Raw genomic sequence first — 27,141 nt, forward strand, 5'->3', positions numbered from 1 at the left:
GTGATGCACGGATTTGACATAGCAGATTATGAGCATTTCGGCCCCGAAGGAGTCCGGCCTTGGCAGGGCGTTAGCCCTCCTTGGCGTTCGGATATACCCAGGCTAAGTTCACGGTGGCAATAGGATCGTTCAGCTATCAAATAATGTGTCATGCCACACAGCCAATTGCATCCCTCCGTAACCGGCATGCCGAGCGGCCAAGAAAGTTTAATTGATTGACACTAGCCAGGGCGTGGGGGGGTCCTTGCCTCATCGGGTTTAGGGTTTGCGTTGGGATTAGGGTTTCAGCCCTCAGGCCCACTGCGGAAGTAGACAATCTGTCCAATCTTCTTCTCGAAGATTATGCTACATAGAACAGCTTATCCAAAATGCCAGCATCCAGAGGGTGCTATTCCCATTTAGTCTCGTTCGGAGTGGCCGCTGTTTCTGTCCCCATGGGACGCTAAGTACTCAGGGGCCTCGAGGGGCAGTCTTGATGCTTCAGTTTCAATCTCGTAAATTTTTTTTTTTTTTAATTCTCTTCGAAACTGTCGCTTATCACCCCTCGTTCGTTCATTTCCATAGATTCTGTTCGTTAGTCTCTAGAGCCCACCCTCGTTCAGTTTTGCCGAATGCCTCTTTTCGTGGCACTTTGATCCTTTGAATAGTTACATCCTGGGACGGCCACCGTTGCCGTCGCTGCCTTTGTCGAGGGTGAGAGAGACCTCCCGACGATAATACGCCAGCCAGCAGCGTGGATCCGCTTGCCAGCATGAAGACCCTCGGGCTACCCGGCACCGGGGGCAGACGCTTCCTTACGCGACAGACGCTTGTTATTGCTGCCGCGGTATGCATCATCTGGGTTCTTGCCATTCAGTTTCGCGGAGACGTCTCGCAGCAATGGACCCAGTTGAAGAATCATATGCCGGAGTTCGGAGCGCAGCCAAAGCGCATGCCAACGCACAATGTGCTGCCGCCGCTGGCTGAGCGCGTTGCTTGCTATGGCCCCCGGGGCCGCTTGCTTGGAGAGAGTCCCGACGACGATTTGGAAACAAGCGTAATCAATGGCCGTATGTAACGAACCATCCCCCGTCGTCCTTTACCCGAGATTTTCCAGTTTACTCAGGTGGCCATCCTGCAGCTTATCCCGAACCCTGGACCGGAAGTTACGAAGAAACGCGCCTGGACCGCACCTTCATCAATGTTGACCAGCGATATGGTCCTTACGGTTACGGGGAGGAAAGACCAGACTACAACAGGTCGAGAGTGGATTGGAACAAGGTGAACTGGGCCAAGTTGCAAAACGACTGCTTCGAGCGCAACCGTCACCGCTTCCCGGATTCTGCAACGCCGTTCGATGATACGCGTATAACTCCCCCGAGGTTTGCCCTTCGCAAAGCCTCAAAGATCCCACCTGTCCGTCATTGGTACGAGTTCCAACCCACACGGCGAACGGCGGTTGTGGTGCGCGCTTGGCGTGGTTACGAGTATCTGCCCGAGGATCTGCACAACCTCCGCTCTCTTATCGTCGAGACCGCCCTTAGGACGGGTGGCGAGTACCAGGTCATCCTGCTGGTCGACATGAAGGATTACGAGGGCTACGACAACGACATCTTCGCGTCGGACGAGGCATACAGGAACGGAATGAGAGATGCAGGTGTCCCCCCGGAGTTTCAGTCGATGACCCTCCTTTGGACGAACCGCCTCTTGGACAGCTGGTATCCACAGGTCAAGGAGCACTTGACTGTGTATCAGGTCTACCAGCCGATGCAGCTGCTAGCGCTGCACTACCCCGAGTTCGACCATTTCTGGCAGATTGAGTTGGACATGCGCTTCATTGGGGACGCGGGCAAAATCCTCGACGGCCTCTCGGAAGCCGCGCGCAGAGAGCCGCGCAAGCAGGCCCTCGAGCGGTCCAGCTTCTTGCACATGATTTCCGAGATAGGCGACTACGGCGAATTCTTCCGGGCCGTCAACGAATCAAACAAAGGCGGCTCGCACGCCTGGGGTCCCATCCGGATTCCCGAGATCGAGCCGATCGGGCCGGAGCCGCCAGTGGCCGACCCGCGCGACGATAACTTCGAATGGGGTGTAGGTGAGGACGCCGACGCGCTCACAACCGCCATCTGCCAGAACGCTCTCACGCCCAACGAGTGGCCCTTTAAGAAATGGATCTCCGGCTTCTCAGCCGGCATGGATACCCCGCGCTTCTACTCCCCGCCGGCCATCCAGCGTAGTTCTCGCGCGCTGCTGCTCGCGATTCACCAGGCCCAACATGAGCTTGGCCTCCGGATCCCATCCGAGGCGACACTCCCATCGTTTGCCTTGTGGCACGGCCTCAAGCTCAGCTTCCCCCAGCACCCCGTCTACCACCGCGACAAGGACGACGTGGAGAATCGGCGCGGCTGGTGGCGCGGCGGTCCCCTCGGAAGTCCCACCGGTCTGGGCCCCGCGAACAACGACCATCCAAGGGGCCTCGGTCTGACCTGGTGGTGGGAGTCGGATTGGTCGAAGCACGTCTTCAATGAGTGGTACGGACGGAAGCTCAGCGATGACGTGCCTCGACCTTGGCTTATCCGGGAGTGGGAAGGAAAGCTTTGGCTGCCGACTATGATGATACATCCGGTCAAGCATATCACGAACAACTAGAGTTCAAACGAGATGGGATGTGTGTCATGGTTTTGGGAAGTACGGGAAGTTTTGAGATAGCGGCGGCTGGCCCCGTATTTGCATGATGTGCGATTACCAGCAGAAAGATCATGGCGAGGAGTTTAGAGGGTTGCTTTTATCTGGTGGGTGTCCATGGGTGTGCTCTCACACAGTCTTTTTTTTTTTTTTTTCTTTTTCTTGGCGGGTACTCTGTACAGTTGCCGTTTTTTATTTTTCTTATGGGGCCTTTATTTATATATGCGTCATGTATATAAGGTATGTATATAGTTGTTAGTTTGTAACCACTGCAGAGCTTGTAGATGGATACGATCTTAGATAACTGTGGATTTAATATTAGACTTGCACTTTGTGTTCTCGAATTCTATGAATCCGCTTCTGTGGATATCGGTACTGCAATGTCTTCCAGCCTCGTCCGGAGGCTTTATCTTCAACCGACCGCCGTGCCTTGGTTGTATGTATCTGTGGACAAAGTTGTACTACGCACGTACCTCCTCCTTTTCGTTCATGTTCAATAGAGATCGAGGAGGAGCATCTTTGTTCATTATGGTGCCCAGGGAGAATGTCCATCCAAAGAGGGCCCATCTGGCCAGGGTAGGAAGACCTTCCTGATGGGCCGGGCGCTCTCCAAACGATGTTGCCATTGAAAATAGGTCATTGCGTCCTTGGTCTGTCCATCCACGTCCTGGAAGTCAAGCGTTTGGTCAAGAGCACTTTTAATGATTGCTTTGCTCTTGAAAAGCGTGCGCCATCGCTTCGAGACCTAACGAGCAGAGCAATGTTCAGAACCAGACAGGAGTCTTCGATTTGTACCAATTGGCATCACAAACCTTTTGACATCGGACAATGTTTGCCGGGCCCAACTGTTTCACGATCTGGAGCACAATATCGAACGGTAGACTGCTTATAAGATCGGTATCATATTTGATATAATTTTGCCCTAGGCACGTTTCCACGAGGCTCCCAAATTCCTCCTTAAGTCTCCACAACCTTTCGCATCCGCCGATACTTCTTGCAATATTTCCTGCATCGCTCCAGGCCTGGATAGCGGTTACCATCGCGTCTCTCAAAGGTAGAATGGAAGCATCCGGGCATAACATACGCCTTGCCAGAATAGGCAGCAGGTATCAGCTCTAGAGCACCCATGACGTCTTCGATCAACGTATACACCTCCTCGTACGCCTTGTGCTTGGCGGACGGTGTCATGTTTAACCAAAGAGAGAGCAAACCTTGGAGTTTCGAAGAACTGTCTGGCAGAATTTCGGACTATCGCATATGAGAATCGAAAAAAAAAAAAATCCATCCAGTCGAGTCGTCATTTTTGACCCATTTTAAATCACGCATTCATGTTCGCGTTGGCGCTGGATTGGTAAATCAACCAATTAATGTGCTTACTCGTATTTGATGCCAGGCGTCCATTTCATATGACAGTTACTTGAAAAAGGGCTATGAGGGTTGCACTGTGGATTTCGAATTTTGAGCCTGTCGACAGATTTGCGAAGTCGTAGAACATTGAACCAGCAGGACTGAGAATGTACTCGTTATTGGTACCCCAACTAATTCAATTTGCCGGCAGGTACTGTTAGACATCCCGAAGTCCGCAGCCTGGACATCTGTGGGTCGCAAACACTCCACAGTATTGACTACAAGTTCGAGAGGTAGAGGACTGACAATATCACAAGGTTGCTGTGAGCGCCCATCCACACAAGACCCTCTCATTCCTTCCTTTTCTCCTTTCGCCTCCGTTTCTGCCTTCGCAACATTTCTTGCAGCGCTTGAAGTCTTTAGACTGTTACCCACAAGCTTCCAGGCGACAGTATTAGCATCGATCATATCGTAGTACGCCTCGTCACGACGGCCACATGTTAGTCGCTGTAACAATCAACGGGTCCCCGGGGGCTTTGCGTTTGGCGGAGGGACTCATTACTATTAACGAGAGTACGAATCTTGGTGCTAGGAAGAATCGTCTTGCTGCATTAGATGGTATCTATCATGGCCTGAGGAGAGCGGCAATGGATTGAACTCATACAATACAGTAGTAGGGTTTAGTCGCGCTCCTGCAAATAAGCGTTCAGGCGGGGTGTTGCGTGCTGGCAGCCAATCCCCGAGCCTGGTTGAGCCAAAGTCTCAAATCACGTGACTATGACGTCATTTACACTCGACGTTGGGTTTTTGGCTCTCACAATCGAAGAGCTCACGCATTGCAGGGTCTGAATTCAAGTCATGGAACTGCAGGCCGAATCTGTCAACAGATTCCCTTAAGCCTATGAATGTCGTAAGACTCCCAACCGGCAACAATCTGAGAAATCAACACCCGTGAACGAGTTCGTTTTTCGGCCACTCATATGCGTCACTCCTACCGTCAAGTTAGTAAGGATCCCAAGGTTTCACTGACCGCGAGGCACACGTACCACAACGTCAAATTCGGGTTGTTATACGCCTCTGGGTGGTTCCTGATATATTCCGTCGTTGGATACCCTTCCGGGTCGCAGGTTACGCTTATGCGGTCTGGAGGCTGGTAGATGCGGATATAGTCGACCCGCATCTTGGCCGGAAGCACCTTGTCAAGCTTTGTGTACTCGACGTTTGCAAAACTCTCAGACATCCCAAAGTTCATAATGGTGTACATAGGCTCCATTGGGATCACACGCTGTCCGATATTTCCGTTCGGACCGATGGCGCGTGCGTCTAGTGTCCATGTTTTCTGGTCGCCCACGAACCATGTAACTTCACCCCTTGCTCCAGGGGTGTACTCGAATGCGTAGACCTGGTATTCATTGCCGTCATACCAGTTGTTGTTTAGGGTTGTCAAGCCCGAGGCAACCTCCTGGTACGGGCCACCTCGGTAGTCATTGATTGATGTGATATGAGGGTTATATATGGCGGTGAAATCTGAACCGCAAGCGATTAGCCATAACCATCAACGCGTTTTAGCTTCTGCCGCTACTTACCATAATCCGGCATGTACCAAATGTCATACGGTGCAAGCTGCAAGCTCTGCGAGACCAATCCAACGGTCTTCCCATCTATCACCTCCACGCTGGCTTCGATCACGTCGATTTCGGGTGCGCTCCGAGATTTTCCTGGCGAAGGATGGTCGGCTCCTTTACACGTGCATGCGGGCAGCCGCATCCCAGGAAGGTAACTGATGCCGTCTGGCGAGCTCTGGTTGGGCGTGATCCCGACATCGCACTCGTCATGGTAGCTGTATGGCCACATGCCATCTGTCGTGGCGGCGTACCCGGCCCGACCTAGGTTTCCCATGGCCCAAAACCCAGGCCAGAAACCGGAAATGTCACCGCGGCCGGGCAGCGAAATGCTCGCTTCTAGTCGCCCGCCTGTGAAGCACAGCTTGTTCCATGATTGCAGCATCCCCGACCGGTAGGCTAGGTTGTGGTTCTTGAACTTGTCGAACCGGATCTCGAGAACCCCGTCTTTGGTTGTGATTGCATCGGGGTCGTACCACTGTCCGGCTTAGCTATCCACACACTTCTGAACGGATGCAGAAACGCGTACCTCTAGATCCTGGGTGACTCCATACCAGATGTCGACTCCTTGGAAATAAGGATCGTCACCATCATAAAATGTTCGTCCGGAAGTATTGAACTCATCGGAAAACTCCTTCCTCTCAGCATTCTGCCTTTCAAGTAGAAACATTTCTAGCACTTACAACCAAAGTCCATTCTGTCCCGTCCGCAGCGATCTTCTTGTGTGCAAATTCGGGTGTCGTCGGGTCAATGAGGCCCGTCCGAACATTCTTGAGAAGAGGAATCTTATCGTGCGTAAGACACATGGGATCGGCAGCACAAGCATCTTCATGCTTTTCGACCAATTGAGCCACATAAGACCTTAAAAATTGTCAGTCAATACCCGTCTAGTCTCACAAGTCGTGAGGGCAACGTACGCCACAGGATAAACGATAAACAGTGCCACGATGCCGATCGTGATCAGCGCTAATCCCCCGACATTGACCAACCCACGAGCGTTGCAAATCTGGCAATCTCGATCCTTGTCCTTCGGATCCGGATTATGCAGCTCGTCATCATTCTCGACGTCCTCAGGGAAGAGCAACAAGCCCTCCGTGGGCATGATGTTATACTTCTCCGACACCGTTTCCGTATTGACATTTTCGTCATTGTCGCTGTCGGCCCTCGACGATGGTCTCAAATCGAGGAAGGAGTCGCACACATCCTGGGAATCCCAGCTGGTCCGCCGCGACGAGACGAACGACGCCGACCCCGATGTTGAGACATCACTCAACCCCCTCGAGTGTGTCCTGGACGGTGACGGCCACGGCGGTGGTAGGAGAAGTTCGGACGACTCGGCAGGAGATGGATATCGGAGGGAACTGGGGGCGATAGTAGCTGCTGCTCTTGGTGATAGCCCCTGTTGCTGTGGCGGTGACGTTGGTGGTTGCGGTATCGGAGAACGTCCGGCGGATTGATGTCTTCGCAGCGGCTCGCCTTCCAGATCAACAGACAGGTCTTGAGACCCGGAGTTGAGGAGAATATGAGGCGTGCTCCGAACAGAGTCGGAACGATTGCGGTTGCCAGCCATAGTCTCATGCACACACTCTGGCTAGTTATCACGGATTGTAGAGAGTCACTGCCACCATGCCCCTCGGTGTTCGCAAGTTGGTTACGCAAACCGCTCTGGAAAACACAAATCGATAAAAAGCAAGGGATTAATGGAGAGAGAAATTGTCAAGAAAGACGAAACGAGGCAGTAGATCTCTAATCAATAGTCGTCTGCTGCATCAGCTTTGTCGGAGAAGGATGTAAACAAAATGTGAACCGAGGCACAAGATGAGCAATCAGGAAGCTTGATTCGGCTAGATACCACAATGACGTCTGATTTGAAACAGGCAGAGAATGCTGGTCGAGATGAGGTATGCTCAGCATGTGCATGACTCAAGCAGCAAACATCCCGAGACTTGCTCCCGGATTACTTCCTTTGACCTTAAAATAAAAACTGAGCGTGGAGTTCTGTATACGCGTCAGCCATTATCATTGTTGTCTGGGACACTGGGAATGTCGACATAGTAGGGTGTCTGGATTGCTCTCTCCCTGTCACCCTGTGAACCATGTTGTCCGGCCGGCAAGTGGAATGCAGGCTCCACAATCCATCCATGCAGTTGGACATGACGACAACCGGCATGGAGCTACAAACGCTCTATTTCGGATCACTTCCGAACTCGAAAGAACAAAGCCAGAACTTGTTTAAGTAGAGCTCTGCACGGAGTGCAGTCGTCCGCAATTGCACAGGAGCAGGGTACTCATGCGGTCTTAGGGTTACTGAACGCCAAGACTGGAGATGCAGGAACGAACACCCCTTGGTGACCAAGAAGAGCGCCCATTGTGTGTCGAGGGGTAAAGAAAATCAAGGATTCATAATGTTTCCGTGCCATCATTCATTAGAGAGATCTCCGAGTTGGTGCATGACTACACACCATAGTATTAATATCTTTCGTTCACCATGGATCACCGGAGTGATGGAAGCTGACGGTCTTCTGTATATACAGCAGTAATAGTATTATTTTACAGTTCTGTCAACCCGGATTAATCCAGCTGATTGCCATAATACAAACCTCTCCCCCTGCATAAAACAGCCCTACCTCCTCTTTTTAATCCATCTCTATACTCCCATCCTTTACTCCCTCTCTCCGTAACTTTCTCCCCTTCTTCTCCCTATGACAATCCATACAGGCCACCACAAAACCCACGAAATGCAAAATCCTGCCCCCAACATCCATCAGCAATCCCTTCACCCAGGAAAAGAAAGAAAGGAAGCAACTCACGCATCAACAAAAGCAATCCCACTACTCACACCTTCCACGATCCTTACCTGCCCTTCCAAACACGAACTCTCCCGATAACTACAACCCGGCACAAGCTCAACTATATAACTCATCCACCCTGCGCAAATGACAAGACCAAGGAAAGCAATGAGATCAAATGTGATACGAATTCCCGCATTGAGGAGCCGTTTGTTGTTGAGGAGGCGGAGCCGGGGTGCTGTCAGTAATAAGGCGCAGAGGGACCAGACGAAGGCGTATGCAACCTAGATACAGTCAACAACGAATACTATCTGTTCCGAGGCGGGAAAGTTTGTACAAAGCCCAGTAGAAGCGTAGAGAACGCGCCACCGAGTCCGTCCGTGGAGACGTACTGGTTTGCGTGGACGCTCCAGGAGAGAAGAATAATGCCTGTTGCGGCGAGGATAGTAGTTGCTGCATAGAGTTTCCAGGTCATTTTCTCGACAGTATTCATTCAATCCGTGTGTCAAACAAGGATACATATCTTAGCAAGACTCTGCGAAGAGTCATTAGTCTTTGAAGACGCTTGATCAGTCGATAACTTAGTAGTACTCATCATGTCAGATCAAAACTCATCCATCCCACAATCCTCTACAGACTTCAATCTTATATCAGCCAAGAACGCAATCTCCAGAGAAGAAGGGCAGTGCACCATGATGTTGTTCTCCATCGGCAGGGCTTAAATTCCTGACCATTCGAAAACCCCGAAGCACCAATGCAATTGATCTTCCACCCCCACATTTCTCGCAGCCGATCAACGGCGGTGATCGATCTCATCGTCTTCCAAAGGTCTTACGGATCATAATTGCTCGTGCTAGTCTGGTGCTTGTCCACTGATCGACGAGTGGCTGTACGGTGCTCGTACGCCTCGTACCCTGTCTCCACATCAACTTGGAATTCCACTATAACTTCAAACGGAAAGGCTATCCAACCGAGGTTAGGGTTACGCGTGTAAGTATGGGGTCAGGTACGGTCAATGATTGGTTGAGTTCCTGATATACGGGCCCATCAGGGTTCAGGACGGGGGAATCTGGGAGATCTGACGTGACGCGTTTCCTCAATCTGATTGTTCAGTTGAGAATCGCCCACGTTGGCGAGCATAAAACATTCATACGTTCATGGATTATTGGGATTCGACGGTGAATCCGGACAAGACATGATGACAGGCACATGTGAATGATGGCTCAGAAGTTATTGGGCTCGAGCAGAGTACTATAGCCTAATGGCCACAATATGAGTCCCCCAAGCCACAACGATTACAGAGAAGCAGGCTTGAGAGCTAGGAACTTCAACTGCTGTTGAAATAATGCGAGAGCGGTAACCTAACCTCCTGAAAACACAGGCTGATTCCTCGTCGTCGATGGCTTTCGAAGCAGAATATATGGAGTACGGTACTGTTCACGGCACATCAAGTCCAGTGACTTTTATCCAAAGAAACATGGATCATCGGCTCCAGTGATCAACGCCGCTGTGAATGAAGGATATGATCCCTTAAAACATGATTGTCGACAAGACAGCCCCACAGGCTGGACTTAGGGTCAGCGGGGAGCAGAGAACATAGTAGATAATCGGAGCCAGTTGAGCCTGATGAGTACTCGGTACCATCCTGCAAATTCTCTAATCAAGATATGGATGTTTCCGTCTTGGTATTTCTTTTTGCGAGCCCCTGATGAAGGACGGATACGTCAGTTCGTCCGCTTGGGCGCAATTATTGGTGGTGCATGCACCGCATGCATTAGTATTGAGTACATGCCGTACCACGTCGCGATTCATGCATCCCTCTTGACAGGTCGATCAACGGACGACAAGCCGAAAGTTCACTGCCGTGCGTCATTGAAAGCATGGGGCTCTGTGGATTTCCCGCTCTGGGCACGTCTCGCTAATGCAGACTGCAGTGATACGGTGGCTGATGTGCATGCGATCAATCACATCGTGATCGGTCTACATCGGCACACGCAAGCGAATTGCTTTATTTTTTTTTTTTTTTAACCCTATGACTCGTCAACAAAAGGTCTCATCCAGCACTCTCCGATGAATAAGCTCATTGCCTAAGCACATCACTCATCACTCAATACTATTATGACATTAACAACCTTCAATACTGTTAGTACTTAGACATAGCTCATACATCCATATTACGACAGTCATGTCTCAACCGCCTTCGCTCTAAACCCAACAATCCTCCCTTCGCCCATATCCAGCGCAACAACCCAATACTCAACCCTACTCGATCCAACCTCAATCCGGAAGACTTTGACCTCAACACCTGACGGATCAATCGATGCCTCCGACACGCCCGACACTGCTGCATCTCGAACAGCGTTCAGTACAGCTGCATATTTATTCCTTGGATCGAACGATGACGGCGTCAGGGTCTGGATGGCATCCGTAGAGGCTAGCGAGGCGGCTTGGGAAGGGTTATTTGAAATCAAAGAGATAAACTGTTCTGTAAAAAAAAAAAAAAAAAAAAAAAAAAACCAATCAGCTACCTATCCCTTCCAACAGTACCAAACGAGGGATGGAATACCTTTATCCGGCCAAATCCCCCTCTTCGCATCTCCCCATCGTAGCGCAACCGGCTCAAACGGCTCATCTGTTTCCGATGTGTAGTAGGCGTTTACCCGGCCGAGGACCGGCGGGACTTCGACGCCGGCCTGGACGGTTTCCGTGTGGACTCGCTGCGCGGCGGATGTTTCAGTAATGTTGCTGCCCGCTTCCCTTTGCCGGTTGGCCTTGTCGAGGAATGCCATGTAATCTGCGTCGGATGCCATGGTGCGTTGTTGACTGGGCGCGAAAGCCTTGATGGTAAAGAATGGCGAAGTAAGGTGCGGTGCGGCGGTGGTCGCAAAGAGCAAGATTGGCTGGATTTTCTCCCGTTTAACTAGGGAGTGTGTTGATCTGCAGGGAAATTGAAAGAGGTGCCTGGTGATGGTGGGGGAAATACGCTGGCGGACCATGACGCAATGCATGGTGCTCCAGTTGACCAGGATATCAGAACCGATGAAAACAAAAAAAGCAGAAAACCGGGGAAGCTCAGTTAAGGCTGGAAATTTCGACGGAGATTTTATTTTCCCGATATCTGCACTCTGTGCGATATTCTTACTAGTACTGTATCTACGAGCAGAAGAGATGTAGAAGAATACGGAATAATTGCATTGGTATTCATCTAATCATGCACACAACACCATCCCAAAACCAAACCCTTTTAAACGGTGGTAACCAGATCCTTCTTGAGCGTACCCATGAATGCACGCTTTTCGGCATGGGTCTGGAATGCACCGTGGCCGAACTTGGACGAGGTATCGATCCACTTGAGCTCGACCTTCTCGGTCGCTTTTCGGCTGACCTGAGGGAAGAGCGACTTGCGCAGGGTCATGACGCGCTTCTTGACGCCAGGGACCGCGCCCTTGATGATGAGGAAGTCGTTCTTGACCTCACCGTAGCGCACGAAGCCACCAAGACTGCAGTCATTAGTTCAGAATATCGTTCGCAACTTCATCGATGGAGAAACTTACGGAGTAATGGTCTTCTTGGCAACATCGAATTCTGTCGAAGCATTGGCCTCGTCGCTGCCCTTGCCAATGCGGTAGATCTTGTGGTTGACGGACGTGCGGTGGTGGTAGCCCATCTGACCGGCACGGGCGACGGTCCACTGCACGTGGTTCGGGTGCCAGGCACCGATACAAGCAACCTTGCGCAGACCCTTGTGCGTCTTGCGCGGCAGCTTCTTGGTGCCCCAACGGGAGGTGACGCCGTTGAAGCCGCGGCCCTTGGTGACGGCAATGACGTCGATCATCTCGTTCTGCTCGAAGATGGTGTCGATGGGGATCTCCTTCTCGAACAGGTTGCGGGCAAAGTCCACCTTCTCGGCCACGGTGCCGCCGTTGATCTGGATCTCCATCAGGTGCGCCTTCTTCTGCTTGAGCGGCGTCTTGCGGATCTGGGTGTGGGCCAGCAGGCGCACAACCGTGCAGTACTTCTTGATGCGCTCCAGCTCGCGGGTGATGGGAGCGCCGTTGTTCTCGGCGTGCTTCTTGGCGTACTTGGTGAACGCCTTCTTCTTGCTCTTGTACCAGTTCTTGTAGAAGCGGCGCTTGACCTCGTCGCTCAGGTGCTCCGCCCAGACGGTCGTCAGCGAGCGGAGACCGCGGGGGGTCTCAATGTAACCGACAACACCGACAGCGACCATCTAAACAAGTCAGCTTCTCCGGCCCTTCAATTGGAAAAACAGTATGATGCGATTCCGTCGCATACCGGAGGGGTTTCGATCACGGTGACGGCCTCAGCAATCTCCTTCTTGTGCATCTTGGCACCAGGGCGGTCCAGGTCACGGACGACCGTGGTCATACCGGCCTTGTAGCCCATGGCGGCCGTCAGATGGACGGGCTTCTTGGGGTCATCCTTGGGGAAGCTGCGACGGTCAATGCCCATTCGCACTCTGGTCCAATGTCACAATCACGAACCTCTTGACCTTGCCCCGATGACGGGAAGCACGCTTGCGCGGCAGGTAGGCCAGCGAGCCTGGGAACCGATCAGTTTGACCGCACAATTACCCATCATTGTCAAATCTTGAACGCACCGTGCCGAGGAGCTTCGTACTTCCGGTGACTCCTGTAGAGAAATCATGGTCAGCCAATTTGCTTGCAGGAGGATTTCTTGTGGCATTGGCACTCACATCTTGACCCTGTTGTCGTTAGCTGTCGGTCGAGGTCGTGAGATGAACAAGATGCTCCGAATTTCTAGTCAAAGTATTTTGCACGCTAACTAAACGAGTGTGGGCTGACCTAAGCGAAGTCTTGGCAGCACAACCATTTCGAGTTTAGCGCCCTCATCGACACCTTTTGACAGTTGACCCTTTACTAGTCGAAGAAATCATTCTGACCCGTTCAATGATGAACAGGCTAAGAATGCAGTAAATTTTGGTGGTATGTCGTGTTATAGGGCTTGTGTCTTCCTACCGAGATCTGAACCCACCCCCGTAGCAATCGCACAATGGAGCTGAAGGACCCTTGCAGCCTACAGAGATCCAATTCTACGGAGTACTCCGTACGAGAATGAAGTTGACCACTCCAAAATGATCACTTAGCTGGCCAATCACTTGTTGATGAGGCGAGTTTTGAAAATAATTTTTGAGGGACTGTCCATCCAACAGGACAGCACGATGTTCATTCGGGATGCGGCTTAAACCTATGAATTAAAGGGTCTAGTTCGCCATGCCCGGAATGAGCCGCTCTGGCGAAGAGGTAGAGTAGTATTGAACAAGCACAGGGAGGTCCGGAGCCGCAATCACCACTCCGTCAATGCGCTACAGAGCACCTGCTGGGCTGGCTGGTTGGCTATCCCACGTTTGTTGGGATAAAAGATGGCTATACTGTAATAGGCTAGTTAGTTCATGATGAATCTTCAACTCGATTACATAATCACCGTTGGAAAGTGTGCCGCCTCGGATTCTCGGTAGGACTAGCTCGACCCAGTGCAACCCTGTGCCAGCCGACTGTTGCTTGTTCTGCACGCGAGCTTTGCTGGAGTACGCTAACCCTACGCGTAGGGGTCAGAGCTGCATCTTCGCAAATTCATCCGAACTGGCGTATAAGATGATGCCGGAGGGAAATGGTGCCCTTCTTATTCCTGATAGGCTCGAAGCTCGGATCAAAGGATTGAACAAGTGGATCAGCATGAGCTGGCATCTGCCATGCGCAAGAAGTCGTCACTCAATTTATGTTTGGAATTAGCCAAGAAAAAAACGAGCGGCTTGTATTAGGGTAGGAATCCGGAGAGCTCCTGGTTGTAGTGGTCATTATCCGGATTTAGATAGCCCAGCAGTGTTGGGAGAGTGGCATGCATCAGCCATGACTCTCATGCGGCCTGAGAGAGCATTTTAGGCAGGACTGCCAGCGTGCCCCAAACAGCAATCTTCCCCCACAGGTCCACCGTCGGAAAGTCGGCCTGGCGGGATCGTGAGGCTGATGTGGCTGGTGCGCGCTGGGAGGGTGTGGCTGGTGTGGCTGTTTAGCCTCTTCGACTCGCGCTGTGGGTTGTGGCGAACGGGAAATTCCCGGCGCTTATCGGCCGTCGGCTACGACGGGGGCGTCCGCACTTGGACCACGAGGCTAATTGGAGCCGATCACTCGAGCTTAATTTTTTGGCGGCGAGGGAGAGACGATCGAACTGTTGCAGGATGTATATTCAAAATCACGTCGGAAGTCGGGATTCCTTGCGGATCGCACCGAAGACCTCGTCCCCGTCATGGCTGAATTCGATGATGGATCGACTGGCATGGCCGGTGCAACGGCAAACGCCCATGCTGGGATGGAGAATGCACGCCAAAACTGAATCCAGCGCTCCGGCGGGTAAGGAAGTGGAGGGGTGGAACACAGCCGGACGCCGCTAGCCGGATTGGGCATCGCTGAGTCAGCATTTTGGCATGGCGATGGGCCCTCCCGGCCATGGGGGCACATGCAGATGGCTGCCCAGGGTTCGTTGGGTGACCCACTGGGGACAGGAGAGGATCAAGTCGATCCATTTTGCCAGAATTGTGCTGTGTCCTTTAATAATCCTGTAACTCGTCTTGTTCGCCTCTTCGACAGGGAAACCTAAAATAACGTTTAGTCTCTGTCGTCTGGAGGTCGATGACCTTTGCCTGCGGACGGGCTGCCACTCCGCCCAAACTCTACGAATCAGTCCTCCGTATTCGTCCCATTCCCCTGGTCAGCTCGACCGCCACGGACGGACTGCAACTCCGAGACCTGAAAACGACACGTTGCGGGTCGTACGGCGTGGAATGTGCAGTCGATCGCTGACGTGCTCGTCCATACCCGACACATCCTCGGTTGCGAATCGTCGGCCGAGTCGTCTGTGCGAGTGTTGTTCTAGATTAATTCTAGGTTTAGTTTCGAAATTGATAACCGACCTAGTAGCTCAGCGTACCGTCTCCTCCGGATGGAGGACAGAAATCCGATCCTGACCGCGATGAAAAAGGAAGGTGCTGACTAAGCCCCGCGGGAGGATCGCGGCTGCAGCAGATGATTTGTGCTGCCGGAAAGGCTTGGCAGCCGCAGTGCGATCGCGGGTCCCCCACCGGCTGCCAGGGCCAATCCTAACCTAAAGAACCGCCCGGCCCCCCTGGAAGAAGCTCCGTGACGCTTCCCCTTCCGTCGCCCACGGCGCTCCGGTGCTGACAGGCTGCACAACCACTAGCGCGCCTTGGCGAAAAGTCGCCTTCGACCACCGCCCCTCGAAGGGCCCCCGTCCTTCTTCACTTTCACTACTGTGTTTGTTCTTGCGATCTTGTTTCGTTCATCTGATCCTCCTTTTCCATCCCTTTAGTTCCTCTTTCTTTTTTTTTTTTTCCCTGCTTTAATCTCTTGTTCCATTCCAGCCCCCCTCCTTCTCTCCACTCCGTACCGGGAAACGGTTTTCTTCAAAAACCTGCCCGTGTGCGAAGCCTCGCTCGCTCGCAAGAGCCACGCGCCGCCCCCCATCGACGAGCCTGTCGATCCTTAACACACACCCCCGTGGTAGAGAAGAGATAGAATCATGGCGCATGCGCAACCATCCCCCCCCGGAGGCGTGCCGCCGCCGCATGGCCATATGGCCGGCCATCCGTCGTCGGTGAACGGTCATCTGCCGGTGCAGTCGGTGCAGTCGCAGCCGCCCAAGGGCCCACCGATGACCACTGCGCAGAAGATCACTGCTCTCAATGAGCAGGTGTGGCTGCAGATTGGTAGGTCCCCTTTTTGTTTGGAGTTGTGAGTGCCGCTCGGTTTGCTGACCGACATCAGGAAGCTTGTCCGAGCTGATGGGCGATTTGGACGGAGCTATGGGTTCATATGAGCATGCTCTACGACATAACCAATGGTCGATCCCGGCCATGAGTGCCATCGCGCAGATTCTGCGCACGCGCGAGCAGTTCCCCAAAGCCATTGAGTACCTCCAAACCATCCTGAAGCTCGATCCTCAGAATGGGGAGGCCTGGAGCAATCTCGGTACGTGTTTTTTTTTTAACCGCATTATCTGCGATCGTGCCTCACTGACGCCGCACCTAGGCCACTGCCATCTGATGATGGACAATCTGCAGGAAGCGTACACGTCATACCAACAGGCGCTGTACCACCTGAGGGATCCCAAGGTCGGTCCTTGCGTAGTATCGACCAGCGTATCAGCAAGCTAACCCTGGACTAGGAGCCCAAGCTGTGGTATGGGATTGGCATTCTCTACGATCGCTACGGGTCGCTCGAGCATGCCGAGGAGGCGTTCTCGCAGGTCATGCACATGGCGCCCGACTTCGAGAAGGCCAACGAGATTTACTTCCGTCTGGGCATCATTTACAAGCAACAGCAGAAATACCAGCAAAGTCTGGACTGCTTCAAGTACATCGTCAATGATCCGCCTCGGCCGTTGACTGAGGAGGACATTTACTTCCAGATCGGTCATGTGTACGAACAGCAGAAAGACGTAAGTCATACAGATCTCCCTGGGAAGGCACACTGGTTGCTGACTGTCGCACAAGTTTGAGAATGCGCAAGCCGCTTACCGCCGTGTGCTGGAGAAAGATCCCAACCACGCCAAAGTCCTGCAGCAGCTTGGCTGGTTGTACCACCAGCAGAGCAACAGTTATGCCAGCCAGGAGAAGGCCATCGAGTACTTGGAAAAGTCGGTCAACGCCGATAACAGCGATGCCCAGAGCTGGTACCTACTTGGCCGCTGCTACATGTCGCAGCAAAAGTACTCCAAGGCCTACGAGGCCTACCAGCAGGCGGTCTACCGCGATGGCCGCAACCCCACCTTCTGGTGCTCCATTGGTGTGCTCTATTACCAGATCAATCAGTATCGTGACGCCCTCGATGCCTACTCACGGGCGATCCGGCTTAACCCTTACATTTCGGAGGTGTGGTACGATCTGGGTACACTGTACGAGTCGTGCAACAATCAGACGGCCGATGCCCTGGACGCGTACTCGCGGGCCGCCGATCTCGACCCCACGAATGTGCACATCAAGGCCCGTCTCCAGCTGCTTCAAGGCCAACTGCAGGGCCAGAACCAGGGCAACACTCAGCCCCCCGCGCCGCAGGATGTCCATCCCCAGGCGTATCAGGCTCCCGGAGTCGGTCAGCCTCCCGCTCCCCAGTGGGGTGCGCCCGCGCCGACGGGCGGACCCCCGCCGCAAGCGCCCGCTCCTCCGCGGCAGATTGCCGATTGGAATCGCGGCGTCAACGACTTGCAGAACCAGCCGGCGGCTTCGGCCTACGATCATCGTGGTCTCCCGGCACCGCAGCATCCTAGCCCGCGTCAGGAGCCACCGAGAACGTATGAAATGGGTGGTCGCGGTCAAACGGCGACGCGCTCGCCGAAGCCCGCGGCTCTGCCGGCCCCGAACCACTTCCAACCGTCTCATACCCTTCCCCAGATCAGCACGCAGCCTGGGGGCGACCGTCCCGTGAATGGAACGACGCTGCGCGCTCCTCCGTCGAATGGCGCTCCGGCGCCCGGCAGCCATTTGGCTCCCTACCACCGTCCGTTCTCGCCGCCGACCGAAATCCGGCCGTTGCGTGAGGTTCGTGACGAGCGACCCTCGTCTCCTGGAGCCAGCTATCCGCACCAGCAGTATCACCCGGGACCGAGTGCCGCGACTAACGGTCGCGGTGGGCTAAGCAGCGGTGCGCCTGCGTCGGACAACCGGGAGCGTGACGACCGACCGACATCCGCCATGAAGCGTAGCCGAGAGTGGGATGGCGTCGAGTCGAGCCCGGCGAAGAAGATCGCCAACGACGAAAGCCGCCTCCGTCCTGACGAGCATCTCGCCCGCCGAATGAGTCCACCGCGGGAGGTGCGTCGCCGCAGTTCATCCGACACTCGTCGTGAGGAACCCCGCCGCGGCAATGAGAACTACCATGGCTCGGAGACGCCGCATCCTTCTCTCCCGTCTATTCAGCACCTGCCGCAGTCGGTTGACGGACAAGGGGCGTCCAGCGTGCCGACCACTAGTGCCGGTCCGTCGCCGGTCAAGGAAGAGTCGGCCCAAAAGGAGTCGGTTCTCCTGCACGAGCCGGCGGCGCGGAAGATGGATGTGGACGAGAACTACGATGAGGATGGGGAGGATGAGAAGCGCGCCGTGACCACCAAGAGCAGCCCACGGGGCAATGGAGCGACCAACGGATCCAGCTCGCAGGTGCAGGCGGAATCGTGATGGCCCAGCTCAGTCTTTTGAACCCTTTTTCCTGTTCGATTCATTGTACTTTCTACCTGTTCAGAGGTGGGCCTTCGTTGGAACTTTGGCAAAAAAAAAAAATTGGTTGGAGTCGAGTAATGATGTCAACATAGATGATGATTCGACTACAGACTGTGACGATTTTGTATTAGCATAGGATGGAGATGGATCGAAATGTAGTGTGATGTTCGTTCGTTCACATCTTAGTTTGATTCTCTGTGACCGTCTGTCCTTGTTGTTTGGGGCTCTTGGCTCGTCTTGGGCATCTGGTCGAGATCTCCGTTCGTCGTCGTCCATCCCGTCCCCAAGAGAGGGGCCGCTTTGGGAGGGTGATCAACCCCTGGCCCGGCCCGTCCGTCGGGTTCCTCAGCGAATCAGCACCAGCAACCACCACTGCCTGTCTGCCTGACAGGATGACCGGATAGGGGACTCCGACCGTTAAAGATTCTTCGTTTCCCTTGCGGTTCGATCTAGCCCTTAACTATTCCGTCCATCCTGGTTTATTCCTATCGGAGTTGTCCGCTATGAAACCCTGCCCTTTCGCCCAATTACGATGTGAAGCGACGTCGTATTCCCAGTCACGTAGGTACTCCGTACAGGTACTTGGAAGTCCGGCAACTCCGAAGAGAGTGCAGTTGGCACAACCTTTTTCATCCGTACCTATGATTCCATGGCTGCAGGACTCGGCGCTCAGACACATCAGCCCCAAGTGCCATGCAGCCGCAGGGACCCGAACGGACTGCCGGCCGACGTGTTCTATTAAAGGAAGCAATTTTCCTCAGAATGATGACTATTTATTTATTGCCCTGTTGCAGACTTGTGGGCTCAGAACGGCCAAGGAAGATGAAGTCATCGAAGACGCCCCGATTCCAACTCCGACGCAAAACAAGCCGAATCCGAAAAACAAAAAAAAAAAAAAAAAAAAAAAACTAACTGAACGGCTTCGCAACGATTTCCGAAGTGACATGCCAAGACTGCATTCAGGTCTTGGCACGAATGTAATTGGAAGTGGATGATTCATCATTTCCCCGGAGAGGAGAGGTGTGTGATTGGTTGCCGATCAGGCCCTTAGTCAGCTGTGTGTGATAAGACATGCCAAGCGTTGGGAGCCATTTCAGGTAAATTGCTCCGTGTTGGTTTCAATGAAGAAAATGTTCAAGAGGGAAAAAAAAGCTTTTCGTCGCTGAATGTCCAAACGAAGATTTTTGCCTTTCCTCACCGCTTCATTAGGTTTTAGGTGCCTGAGGAACGAGGTGATGACAGATGACGAAAGATTTGCAGAGACGGAGGGAGGGGGCCCGAAAGACAAGGATCCTTGTGGGCATCGCCCAGAGCCCCAACCGATGGATGACCATATGCCTTTGCGGGTAAGTGCGGATGTTTCCGTTTTAACCTTTGGGGAACCTGGGCTGTTAAACGCTCGGCAGTCCGACATTTTCGATGCCGAGAACCTTCGGCCGGCTGGGCGTCGAGACGAGGGGGTGCTCATCCACCATGTAAGAGTCCGCAAGTCGCTGACATCTCCCCCTCGTGGGCGGTAGACTATCGGGTAGAGAGAGGCCAAGTGTAGGAGGAGTCGGCATTTCACAGCCCATCGGGAGCCGTGAATCTGCATGTAGCCGGGGGATTGTGCAGTAGTCCCTGATCCTGTAATAACCGGGAGACTCCTTGGCGGAGAGATGCCGAGGATGCCAAGAATTGGCAGCAAAGGCGGATCATCCGTTTTTGAGGCTATACGGACCAATCACGGCGCCAGAAGCGTCACAGCGGGCGAACGGGGTTATGATGCCAAGACCCGGGTCCCGCGGGAGGGGATTCCAGAAACGCAAACGGTGGTTATCAGCCGAGATGCAGACGCGACGAGAGACCGTCAGGGTCGTTTATCAGACCAGCCCGGAGCGGCCGGGGCGGCTGGCCGTGCTCCGGCATGGAGGAGGAGAGGAGAACAGACGGTCAAGATGGGCGGTTTACGACCAGTCGCGGCACCCTCCCCTGGTCCCCCCCCATTCAGCAAGGTCAACCAAAAAAAGTCCGTCCGTGCCAAGGGCTAGGCATTCTCACTCGTGCCTTGGCGCGATGCGACCGCCGTCCACGCGTTCGCTCATCCCAGGCTCAGCAAAACCCGCCACCAAACGCCCAGAGCCCGCCGAGAAATGAGTCGCTCCGCCGAGGATTGTGTGTTTGAGAAAGGCAAGCCTTTTTTCTGACCCTTTCCCGCCCTCCCTCCTCTCCTCCCCTTCCCTTTTCTTGTCTCTCTGCGGTATTTACTTTCTGGTTCTCCATGCTGCCTCGCTTACGTTGGTCCGCTGGCTCCCTCCCGGGCGGACGGTCGGTCATCCTCTGAGAGTGAGTCCAAACAACGCATTGGGTTCTGAAGACTCGCAGTTGGTATAAAAGGGAAGTTCTTCATGGCGATCGCAACCCTTGCTTGCATTCCGGACTGCAAGTAGCGGCCAGTAGACGAAAAAAAAGCGGCAGGGGGAAAAGAACCAAAAAAAAAAAAAAAGAAGAGCTGAAGGAATCTTTGACTATTCCTGCATCAAATATGCGCCTGGCTCCTTACTGGTAGCATATTCTGCATCCGATTATTATTTTTTGTGGAACACTGGACGACTCGACCATGTCACACCATGAGGAGACACTCGTGACCTACCCTCCCGTTGCGGTTGTCCACCGGCACGACTACACAAATCAGTTTGGAGCGGTCTTTCCTTTGGATCGGCAACAGCAAGTTCCTCCGCAGCATCTCTCCCAACCGCAGCAGCACCGACGTCATAAGACGCAACTCCAACGCGTATCCGATCCCGGGTCCGAGGCTTCGTCGCGTGGCTCCCTGTCCGACTCGTCATCCGGCTCCCACCGCCACCACTATCATCACCTCCCACAGCCCGTCCCTCCGCCGGGCAACTTGGATCCATCAACGGCCGCCACGCCCACCTATCCGGAGAAGGCGGTGACGGGGTCGTCCGGATCAGCGTCTGATTCGGGCCCATTCGCATTGGGGTCGCCGCGGGTGGACGAGGCGGTCATTGAATCCGACAGCGGAGCTGCGCATCCTCCGCGACAGCCTGTCGCTTGCGCAAGGACCAGCTGGACAGCGGAGACACCGTTTCCGGCACAAGATTCCCACCCATCGCGAGGGTATCATCATGAAGGACCGGATAGCGTGGCCATTTACACGCCGACCACCAAGACGGAGTCTACCTACCGAGAGCCGAATGCCGTTCTCGTGTTGGTATGTCCTTTTTTTTTGATCATTTAGCATGTAGAGCGTTCATCTCTAACATTGGGCTAGATTCTCCTCTCCGCACCGGTCCCAATCCTCACTGTCTTCACCGCTCTATATGCATTCCTGGTCCTACTCTTCGTAATCCTCACCACTCCACTCCGCTTCTTCGCCCCCGGCTTCCGCAACACATCATTCAGTTGCCAACTCTGCCAACTCTTAATCCCCGTCCTGCATTTCCACGAACGTCTCGCACAATCACATCGATCATCATCATCTTCTCGTTACCGTTGCCATCATCGTCATCATCCCAATCATTCCTCCCGTCACCCCAACTGCTGCCATCCATACCACATCGACGAAGAGGAGGAAGAAGACGACGCCACCAGCACAGACACCACCTTCGCGGATGAATTCTCCCCCGTCTGGCTCGTCACCGTGCACCTCCTCGCTCCATTCCTCTGCCTCGGACTCATGGTCTCCGTCTGGACGGCAGCATTCTTTTGGATCTTCGCCATCACTCTGGGGAATCCCGATGGGACGGAAAAAGGGGATGATGGTCGTGCAGCGGTGCTAGGCGTTAATGGATGGTGGCAAAAGTGGTTGCGAAAGAGTCGAAAACGATAGCCTTGGCATTTTTTTTTCTATTTCCTCATCTCTCTGTTTTGGTGATATCCCCTTGTTGGTTTAGGGTTCGCGTTTGGCAATGATTGATATGGATGCATATGTTGGGGGGGAGTTTGGCGTTGGTTTTTTTTTTTTTTTTTTTTTCTAACGGGCGTGAAGACCACGAGATTATTCATGTCGATCGATACCTATGGGAATTTTGTCGTTTTCTGATGTATACAGTCCATTTTGATGGGATGGGTGGACGGATGGATGGATTGTACGTATCTGTATGATACCAATCAATGCTACCCAGCGATGATGATGAATCATCGTGAGGAACGATACGATTTCACGAATTCCTAGAAACTATATACCAAGGGTATTTATTAACAAAATACAATCATCCTGATCAATCTATCAAACAAGGATCGTGACAACATCAGGAAAGGAAAGAAAAAAAAAAAAGGGGGGGGGGAATTTTGAATTCATCGTTTCCCAATAGCTCCCCGCCCACTACCACTCTTCCGCTTTTTATCCAGCTTGCCTGATGCAGGGTTTCCTTTTGATTTCGTCGCTGGGGCGGGACCTTTTGTCATCCCGAGGCCTCTCCGCTGCGGTTTTGCCTTTTTCAATTTCCCTGCTTGGAATTGCAGTTTGGATCCCTTGGATTTGGCGGCGCGGAGTTCGTCGCCGTCAATGTCCATTTCTTCCCCGCCGCCGTCATCGTCCTCGTCGTCCTCCTCGTCCGCGTGGCCGTGGCGTTGTTTAACCTTTAGCCGGCCCTTTTGGCCACGACGAAGGGCGTCGGGCCCAGAAACGGCCGCGATGTAGGCGTTGATGCCGCTGCCGCCGGCGTTGGCGTCGTCCGTGTTGCCCATGGCGATGTCCTCGCCGTCTTGGCTCTTCTTCTTTGGCGCAACGACGGCGTCGTCGTTGATGATCAATTTCCCGTCTGCGTCGGTCTGGGCGGGCGTCTTCTTCTTCTTGCCCTTCATGTTGAGGAAGCGTTGCGAGGGCTTCGTCGTTGAGATACTCGCCAGCGCATCCGGAGCCAGCAGGTCCAACGGATTGGATTCGGGATTTTCCTCGCGGATGTATTGCTCGTTGCCGTGGGCCCGGCGACGGCGGGACGAGCCTGTGGCTTTGATCTGGCCGTGCTCGTCGATTTCGATCTCGCTGGCATCTTCCTCGTCCGAAGAAATGTCCATTTCCGAGTCATCAGAGGAGACGTCCGAGTCGTGCATGGCACGATCAAACTCGCTGCCGCGCTTGGCAGGCTTAGCGGTAGTGGATTGTTCTTCATTCTGGTTCTTCTTGCCCTTGCGCTTGCGCCGCTCGCGCTCCTTGCGCACGTTGACGACCAGCCTGCGGTCGGCCTCACCGACGAGGTTCTCCACGAGCTGCGCGCCGTACCGCCGGATAAGCCGGTCGAGGATACCCTTGACCTTGGACCGGAGCCGGCCCTTGTGCTCCTTGCTCCAGACCATCAGCTTCGGCACCAGCCCGTCGAGCCGTTGCCGCAAGGTGTCCTCTGGAAGAACCACCACCTCGACCTTGACAAAGCCCAGCACCGCGCGCACAATTTCGCGGTTGTTGCTCTCCAGGAACAGCTCTACGGTCTGCACGAGGTCCGAAGAGACGTTCGGGGCAAGCTCCCGGTGGTATTCGAAGAACAACCGCGACAACGCCGTCACCGTCGCGGCGACCATGTGCGGCGTGCTGCCTGCGAGACCCGCAGACGCCATCGTAAAGAATTCTTCGAGTGTGGCTGGCGCATCTGGAGCGTCCGACGGCATATGTGGCACCAGCGAGTTGCGGATCACCGTTCCCGGCGGGTTCCGCTCGGAATCGGTGATGCGCTTGGCGAGGTGAATCAGCAGCTCAAACGCTGCAGTGCGCGCCTTTTCGTTGGCCTCCTTGCAGCCGAGAACCACCTCAGACATGATCGAGGGGATAAAGTGCAAGTCGGATGTCGGCAGGTGCGTCACCAGCTCGTGGATTGCCAGCAGCCGGTCCCGCCGCGCCGGCGAAGGCGTCTTGTCCGCCGTCGCCAGGATCAGCGCCTGAAGCTCGCCGTTTCGCTGGGCCAGAGCCTGCCGTCCTGTCTCCGTTGTCGCCAGTCGCGGGATCAGTTTGTATGCCTTTTTGATCAACTGCTGGTCAATTCCTTGGCGGTTCAGCACCTTGGACGCCAGCGAGAACAAACCACCAAAGGCGGACCGCGGAAGGTAGATCGACATGGCGATCAGCAGGTCAAGGAGCGTGTGCGACGTTGGTGGCAGGTTGTTATCCGATCCCTTCTGCGGTTTGCCTTGGGCGGGAGCATCCTCTGGAGGAAGCTCAGCTTCCAGCATCGTCGTCACGCGCTTGAATGTCTCTTCAAGATCCTACAACTATTAGCCATAGAATCAATCCACGACGAGAACTCTAAAACGAACCTTTTCCGGCGTAATGCTCAGATACGCATTGATGCACTGCAGAATATGCCCCCGGTAGTGCGGCAGCGTCTGGCTGTACACGTTGAACAACACCGCCAGCAGATTGCTGGCAAATCGAGCAAGATGCGCAATGTTCTTGCCCGCGGCCTTCTTGGTAATTCGGCGCTGCATGATCAAATCGTCCTCGTCATCCTCGACCTCGAGAATGGCCTGGTTCGATTCCACCAGATTCTGTAGTGCCCGGCACACGTCGACGCGCAGCTCCGTCTGCTTGTACAGCACGTTCGACAGCAGCTCCGCGAAGCTCTGGTCGAAGGCCTGCTCGAGGTCCAGCGGCAGTTCGCAGTACCCAGGCAAAGTGGACCAGATCTGCTGGACGATGGTCTCGAAGATCTTGGCCTCGACCGTCTTCTGCGCCTGCCCGAATTCAAGGACCCGCTGGTAGACAGTCTCACTGAGCGGGACCATGACCGAACGGAAGTGCCCCAGGTTTGTGTTGGAGACGCTGTCGCGCAAGATCGGCAGGAGCCATACACGACCAGGCTGGCCGGGCTTCTGCTCGGTGATGTTGAGCGGCAGGATCTCCAGCACCTCGGCAGGGCCTATCGCGTACACGGCACGGCCGAGCACCTGCTCTGCCTCCTTCTTGCCTTGGAAGGACTCGTTCGATCGCAGTTCACCGATGGTCTTGACAATCTTGTTGAGGAACGGCGATGAGCGCCATTTGAAAGCGTCAAACATCGCCGAGCAGACATTAAACACTTCCAGCCAGGCCGCTTGGTATTTTACAGATAGCAAATCCGTTGCCATCTTAGCCAGCTTCTCTAGCGTCTTCTCATCGTACACCGAAGGCTCAAGGATAACATTGTTAGGAATGCAATTTGCCAGGAATGAAACCAGGCATTCCGAAGCTGAAATACGAATATTTTGTGACGGAGAAGCCAAGTACGATGTCACCATCTCGAACAACTCGGGAAGCTTCTCAAACGTCTCCTGCGGCTGGACCTGGGCGGAAACATCGTACCCCCGCGAGAGCACCGCGATCCACGGCGGCAGCAACTGCGAGTCATTTTGCGCCGGGCGCAGTTCCTGAATGGCCTCGAGCAGGCGTGGCAGCTTCGACGACGAAAATTCGTCAGCCATGCCCTCGAAGATAGCCTCAAAAACCTCGAATGCTGCCATAGTGACAAACTCGTTGCTCGACCGCGACACGTTCATGAGCATCTCGCATAGCGGCTCGATCTTCTTGCTCGGCCAGCCTCCGGAGGCCAGCGCAAGGGTTTTGATCAGCTGCAGGGAGTGGATGATGGCCGGCTCATGCGAGCTCTCCTGACGATTCGGCTTCTTCCGGATCTTGCCAGCGGCGGCCACACTGTCCTGCAACGTGCGCATTGCGGTCTCGGCGCACATATCTGCCGCTGGGTGATCTAGAGAAGGGCTCGGGGGCGGATTCTTGAGCACCTGGGCAAGGGCCTCCTGCGCGCGCTTGCGGACTTTGGGTCGATGGTCAACGGCGAGGGCCAGCAGGCCGGCCATTGCGCGGCGCGGTCCAATCTGTGTGTGCGGAAGAGACCATGAATTCGCATCCTGCGCAATCAACAGTGTCTGAAGGCAGCCAATTGACGGTCGCAGCAACGGGGCCTCCACGTCTGGTAGTGTAAGTGCAGGGACCAAACTGGACAGGATCTGCGTGAATTTCGAGCGCAGCAGCGGCGCGGGTACGTGTTCTGCCGTGAGATCAAGCAGGTACACGACAGATGTCGCGAGGTCCTTGTTAACTATGCCATGTGTGCTGGAAATAGCCTGGCCAAGTAGCGCCAGCAATGCTGCAAAGTACGCCGTTGGCGAGAAATCGGTTTTTTGGTCGCGCAGAGTATCTTCAACTGCAGACAGCACCACCGCCGTCTGTTACAAATTTTAATCAGTTTTTTCATGCCCACACATTGGAAATCAATCTTTTCATAGACATGTGCATTAGGGTTAGAGCTTCCATTGCGGGGACTCACATGGTGCTGATTCTGCAGTTTGGGCGACTTGATCTTGTCGAACTTCTCGGCGAGAGTCGCCATGGTAAAAATATATGCCGCCGAGGCAGCAGACAAGAAAAAGCGATCTGCGCAAGAGATTCGACGGTTGGATCGCTGTATGAACTGGCGGTGCGGAGAGGTTTTTGATTTTTTTTTATCAGATGCACAAGGCT

The 27,141-nt window shown here is 54.0% G+C and overlaps 10 protein-coding genes across 10 annotated transcripts; 4 read left to right on the forward strand and 6 right to left on the reverse strand.

The window, feature by feature from the left end:
- Window positions 1–751: 751 nt before the first annotated feature.
- On the forward strand, window positions 752–2,628 carry VTN49DRAFT_3482 (uncharacterized protein; the record flags this gene model as incomplete). Its single annotated transcript, XM_069411323.1, has 2 exons — window positions 752–1,049; window positions 1,121–2,628. The coding sequence occupies 2 exons, from the start codon at window positions 752–754 to the stop codon at window positions 2,626–2,628; spliced, it is 1,806 nt and encodes a 601-aa protein (XP_069267953.1).
- Window positions 2,629–3,190: 562 nt separating this feature from the next.
- VTN49DRAFT_3483 (uncharacterized protein) lies at window positions 3,191–3,852 on the reverse strand (the record flags this gene model as incomplete). The annotated part of the gene is made up of 4 exons (XM_069411324.1): window positions 3,191–3,409; window positions 3,477–3,586; window positions 3,634–3,686; window positions 3,749–3,852. 4 exons carry the CDS (start codon window positions 3,850–3,852, stop codon window positions 3,191–3,193), a joined length of 486 nt encoding a protein of 161 aa, XP_069267954.1.
- A 1,101-nt stretch (window positions 3,853–4,953) lies between these two features.
- Window positions 4,954–7,203, reverse strand: VTN49DRAFT_3484 (uncharacterized protein; the record flags this gene model as incomplete). The annotated part of the gene is made up of 6 exons (XM_069411325.1): window positions 4,954–5,002; window positions 5,058–5,538; window positions 5,598–6,111; window positions 6,163–6,264; window positions 6,317–6,494; window positions 6,551–7,203. 6 exons carry the CDS (start codon window positions 7,201–7,203, stop codon window positions 4,954–4,956), a joined length of 1,977 nt encoding a protein of 658 aa, XP_069267955.1.
- A 1,066-nt stretch (window positions 7,204–8,269) lies between these two features.
- Window positions 8,270–8,915, reverse strand: VTN49DRAFT_3485 (uncharacterized protein; the record flags this gene model as incomplete). Its single annotated transcript, XM_069411326.1, has 3 exons — window positions 8,270–8,381; window positions 8,444–8,706; window positions 8,760–8,915. The coding sequence occupies 3 exons, from the start codon at window positions 8,913–8,915 to the stop codon at window positions 8,270–8,272; spliced, it is 531 nt and encodes a 176-aa protein (XP_069267956.1).
- A 1,690-nt stretch (window positions 8,916–10,605) lies between these two features.
- On the reverse strand, window positions 10,606–11,430 carry VTN49DRAFT_3486 (uncharacterized protein; the record flags this gene model as incomplete). Its single annotated transcript, XM_069411327.1, has 2 exons — window positions 10,606–10,907; window positions 10,989–11,430. The coding sequence occupies 2 exons, from the start codon at window positions 11,428–11,430 to the stop codon at window positions 10,606–10,608; spliced, it is 744 nt and encodes a 247-aa protein (XP_069267957.1).
- A 236-nt stretch (window positions 11,431–11,666) lies between these two features.
- On the reverse strand, window positions 11,667–14,764 carry VTN49DRAFT_3487 (60S ribosomal uL3 domain-containing protein; the record flags this gene model as incomplete). The annotated part of the gene is made up of 9 exons (XM_069411328.1): window positions 11,667–11,922; window positions 11,977–12,650; window positions 12,716–12,872; window positions 12,925–12,982; window positions 13,041–13,072; window positions 13,137–13,145; window positions 13,752–13,832; window positions 13,886–13,999; window positions 14,658–14,764. 9 exons carry the CDS (start codon window positions 14,762–14,764, stop codon window positions 11,667–11,669), a joined length of 1,488 nt encoding a protein of 495 aa, XP_069267958.1.
- A 1,233-nt stretch (window positions 14,765–15,997) lies between these two features.
- On the forward strand, window positions 15,998–18,647 carry VTN49DRAFT_3488 (uncharacterized protein; the record flags this gene model as incomplete). The annotated part of the gene is made up of 5 exons (XM_069411329.1): window positions 15,998–16,184; window positions 16,243–16,446; window positions 16,507–16,589; window positions 16,643–16,915; window positions 16,971–18,647. The coding sequence occupies 5 exons, from the start codon at window positions 15,998–16,000 to the stop codon at window positions 18,645–18,647; spliced, it is 2,424 nt and encodes an 807-aa protein (XP_069267959.1).
- Window positions 18,648–20,011: 1,364 nt separating this feature from the next.
- VTN49DRAFT_3489 (uncharacterized protein) lies at window positions 20,012–20,719 on the forward strand (the record flags this gene model as incomplete). The annotated part of the gene is made up of 2 exons (XM_069411330.1): window positions 20,012–20,164; window positions 20,288–20,719. The coding sequence occupies 2 exons, from the start codon at window positions 20,012–20,014 to the stop codon at window positions 20,717–20,719; spliced, it is 585 nt and encodes a 194-aa protein (XP_069267960.1).
- A 569-nt stretch (window positions 20,720–21,288) lies between these two features.
- On the forward strand, window positions 21,289–22,521 carry VTN49DRAFT_3490 (uncharacterized protein; the record flags this gene model as incomplete). The annotated part of the gene is made up of 2 exons (XM_069411332.1): window positions 21,289–21,903; window positions 21,964–22,521. 2 exons carry the CDS (start codon window positions 21,289–21,291, stop codon window positions 22,519–22,521), a joined length of 1,173 nt encoding a protein of 390 aa, XP_069267961.1.
- Window positions 22,522–22,988: 467 nt separating this feature from the next.
- Window positions 22,989–27,010, reverse strand: VTN49DRAFT_3491 (uncharacterized protein; the record flags this gene model as incomplete). The annotated part of the gene is made up of 3 exons (XM_069411333.1): window positions 22,989–24,890; window positions 24,942–26,846; window positions 26,948–27,010. The coding sequence occupies 3 exons, from the start codon at window positions 27,008–27,010 to the stop codon at window positions 22,989–22,991; spliced, it is 3,870 nt and encodes a 1,289-aa protein (XP_069267962.1).
- Between the last annotated feature and the right edge of the window lie 131 nt (window positions 27,011–27,141).

The sequence above is a fragment of the Thermomyces lanuginosus genome (assembly GCF_041956635.1).
Source record: "Thermomyces lanuginosus strain ATCC 200065 unplaced genomic scaffold VTN49scaffold_29, whole genome shotgun sequence".
NCBI lineage: Eukaryota > Fungi > Ascomycota > Eurotiomycetes > Eurotiales > Trichocomaceae > Thermomyces > Thermomyces lanuginosus.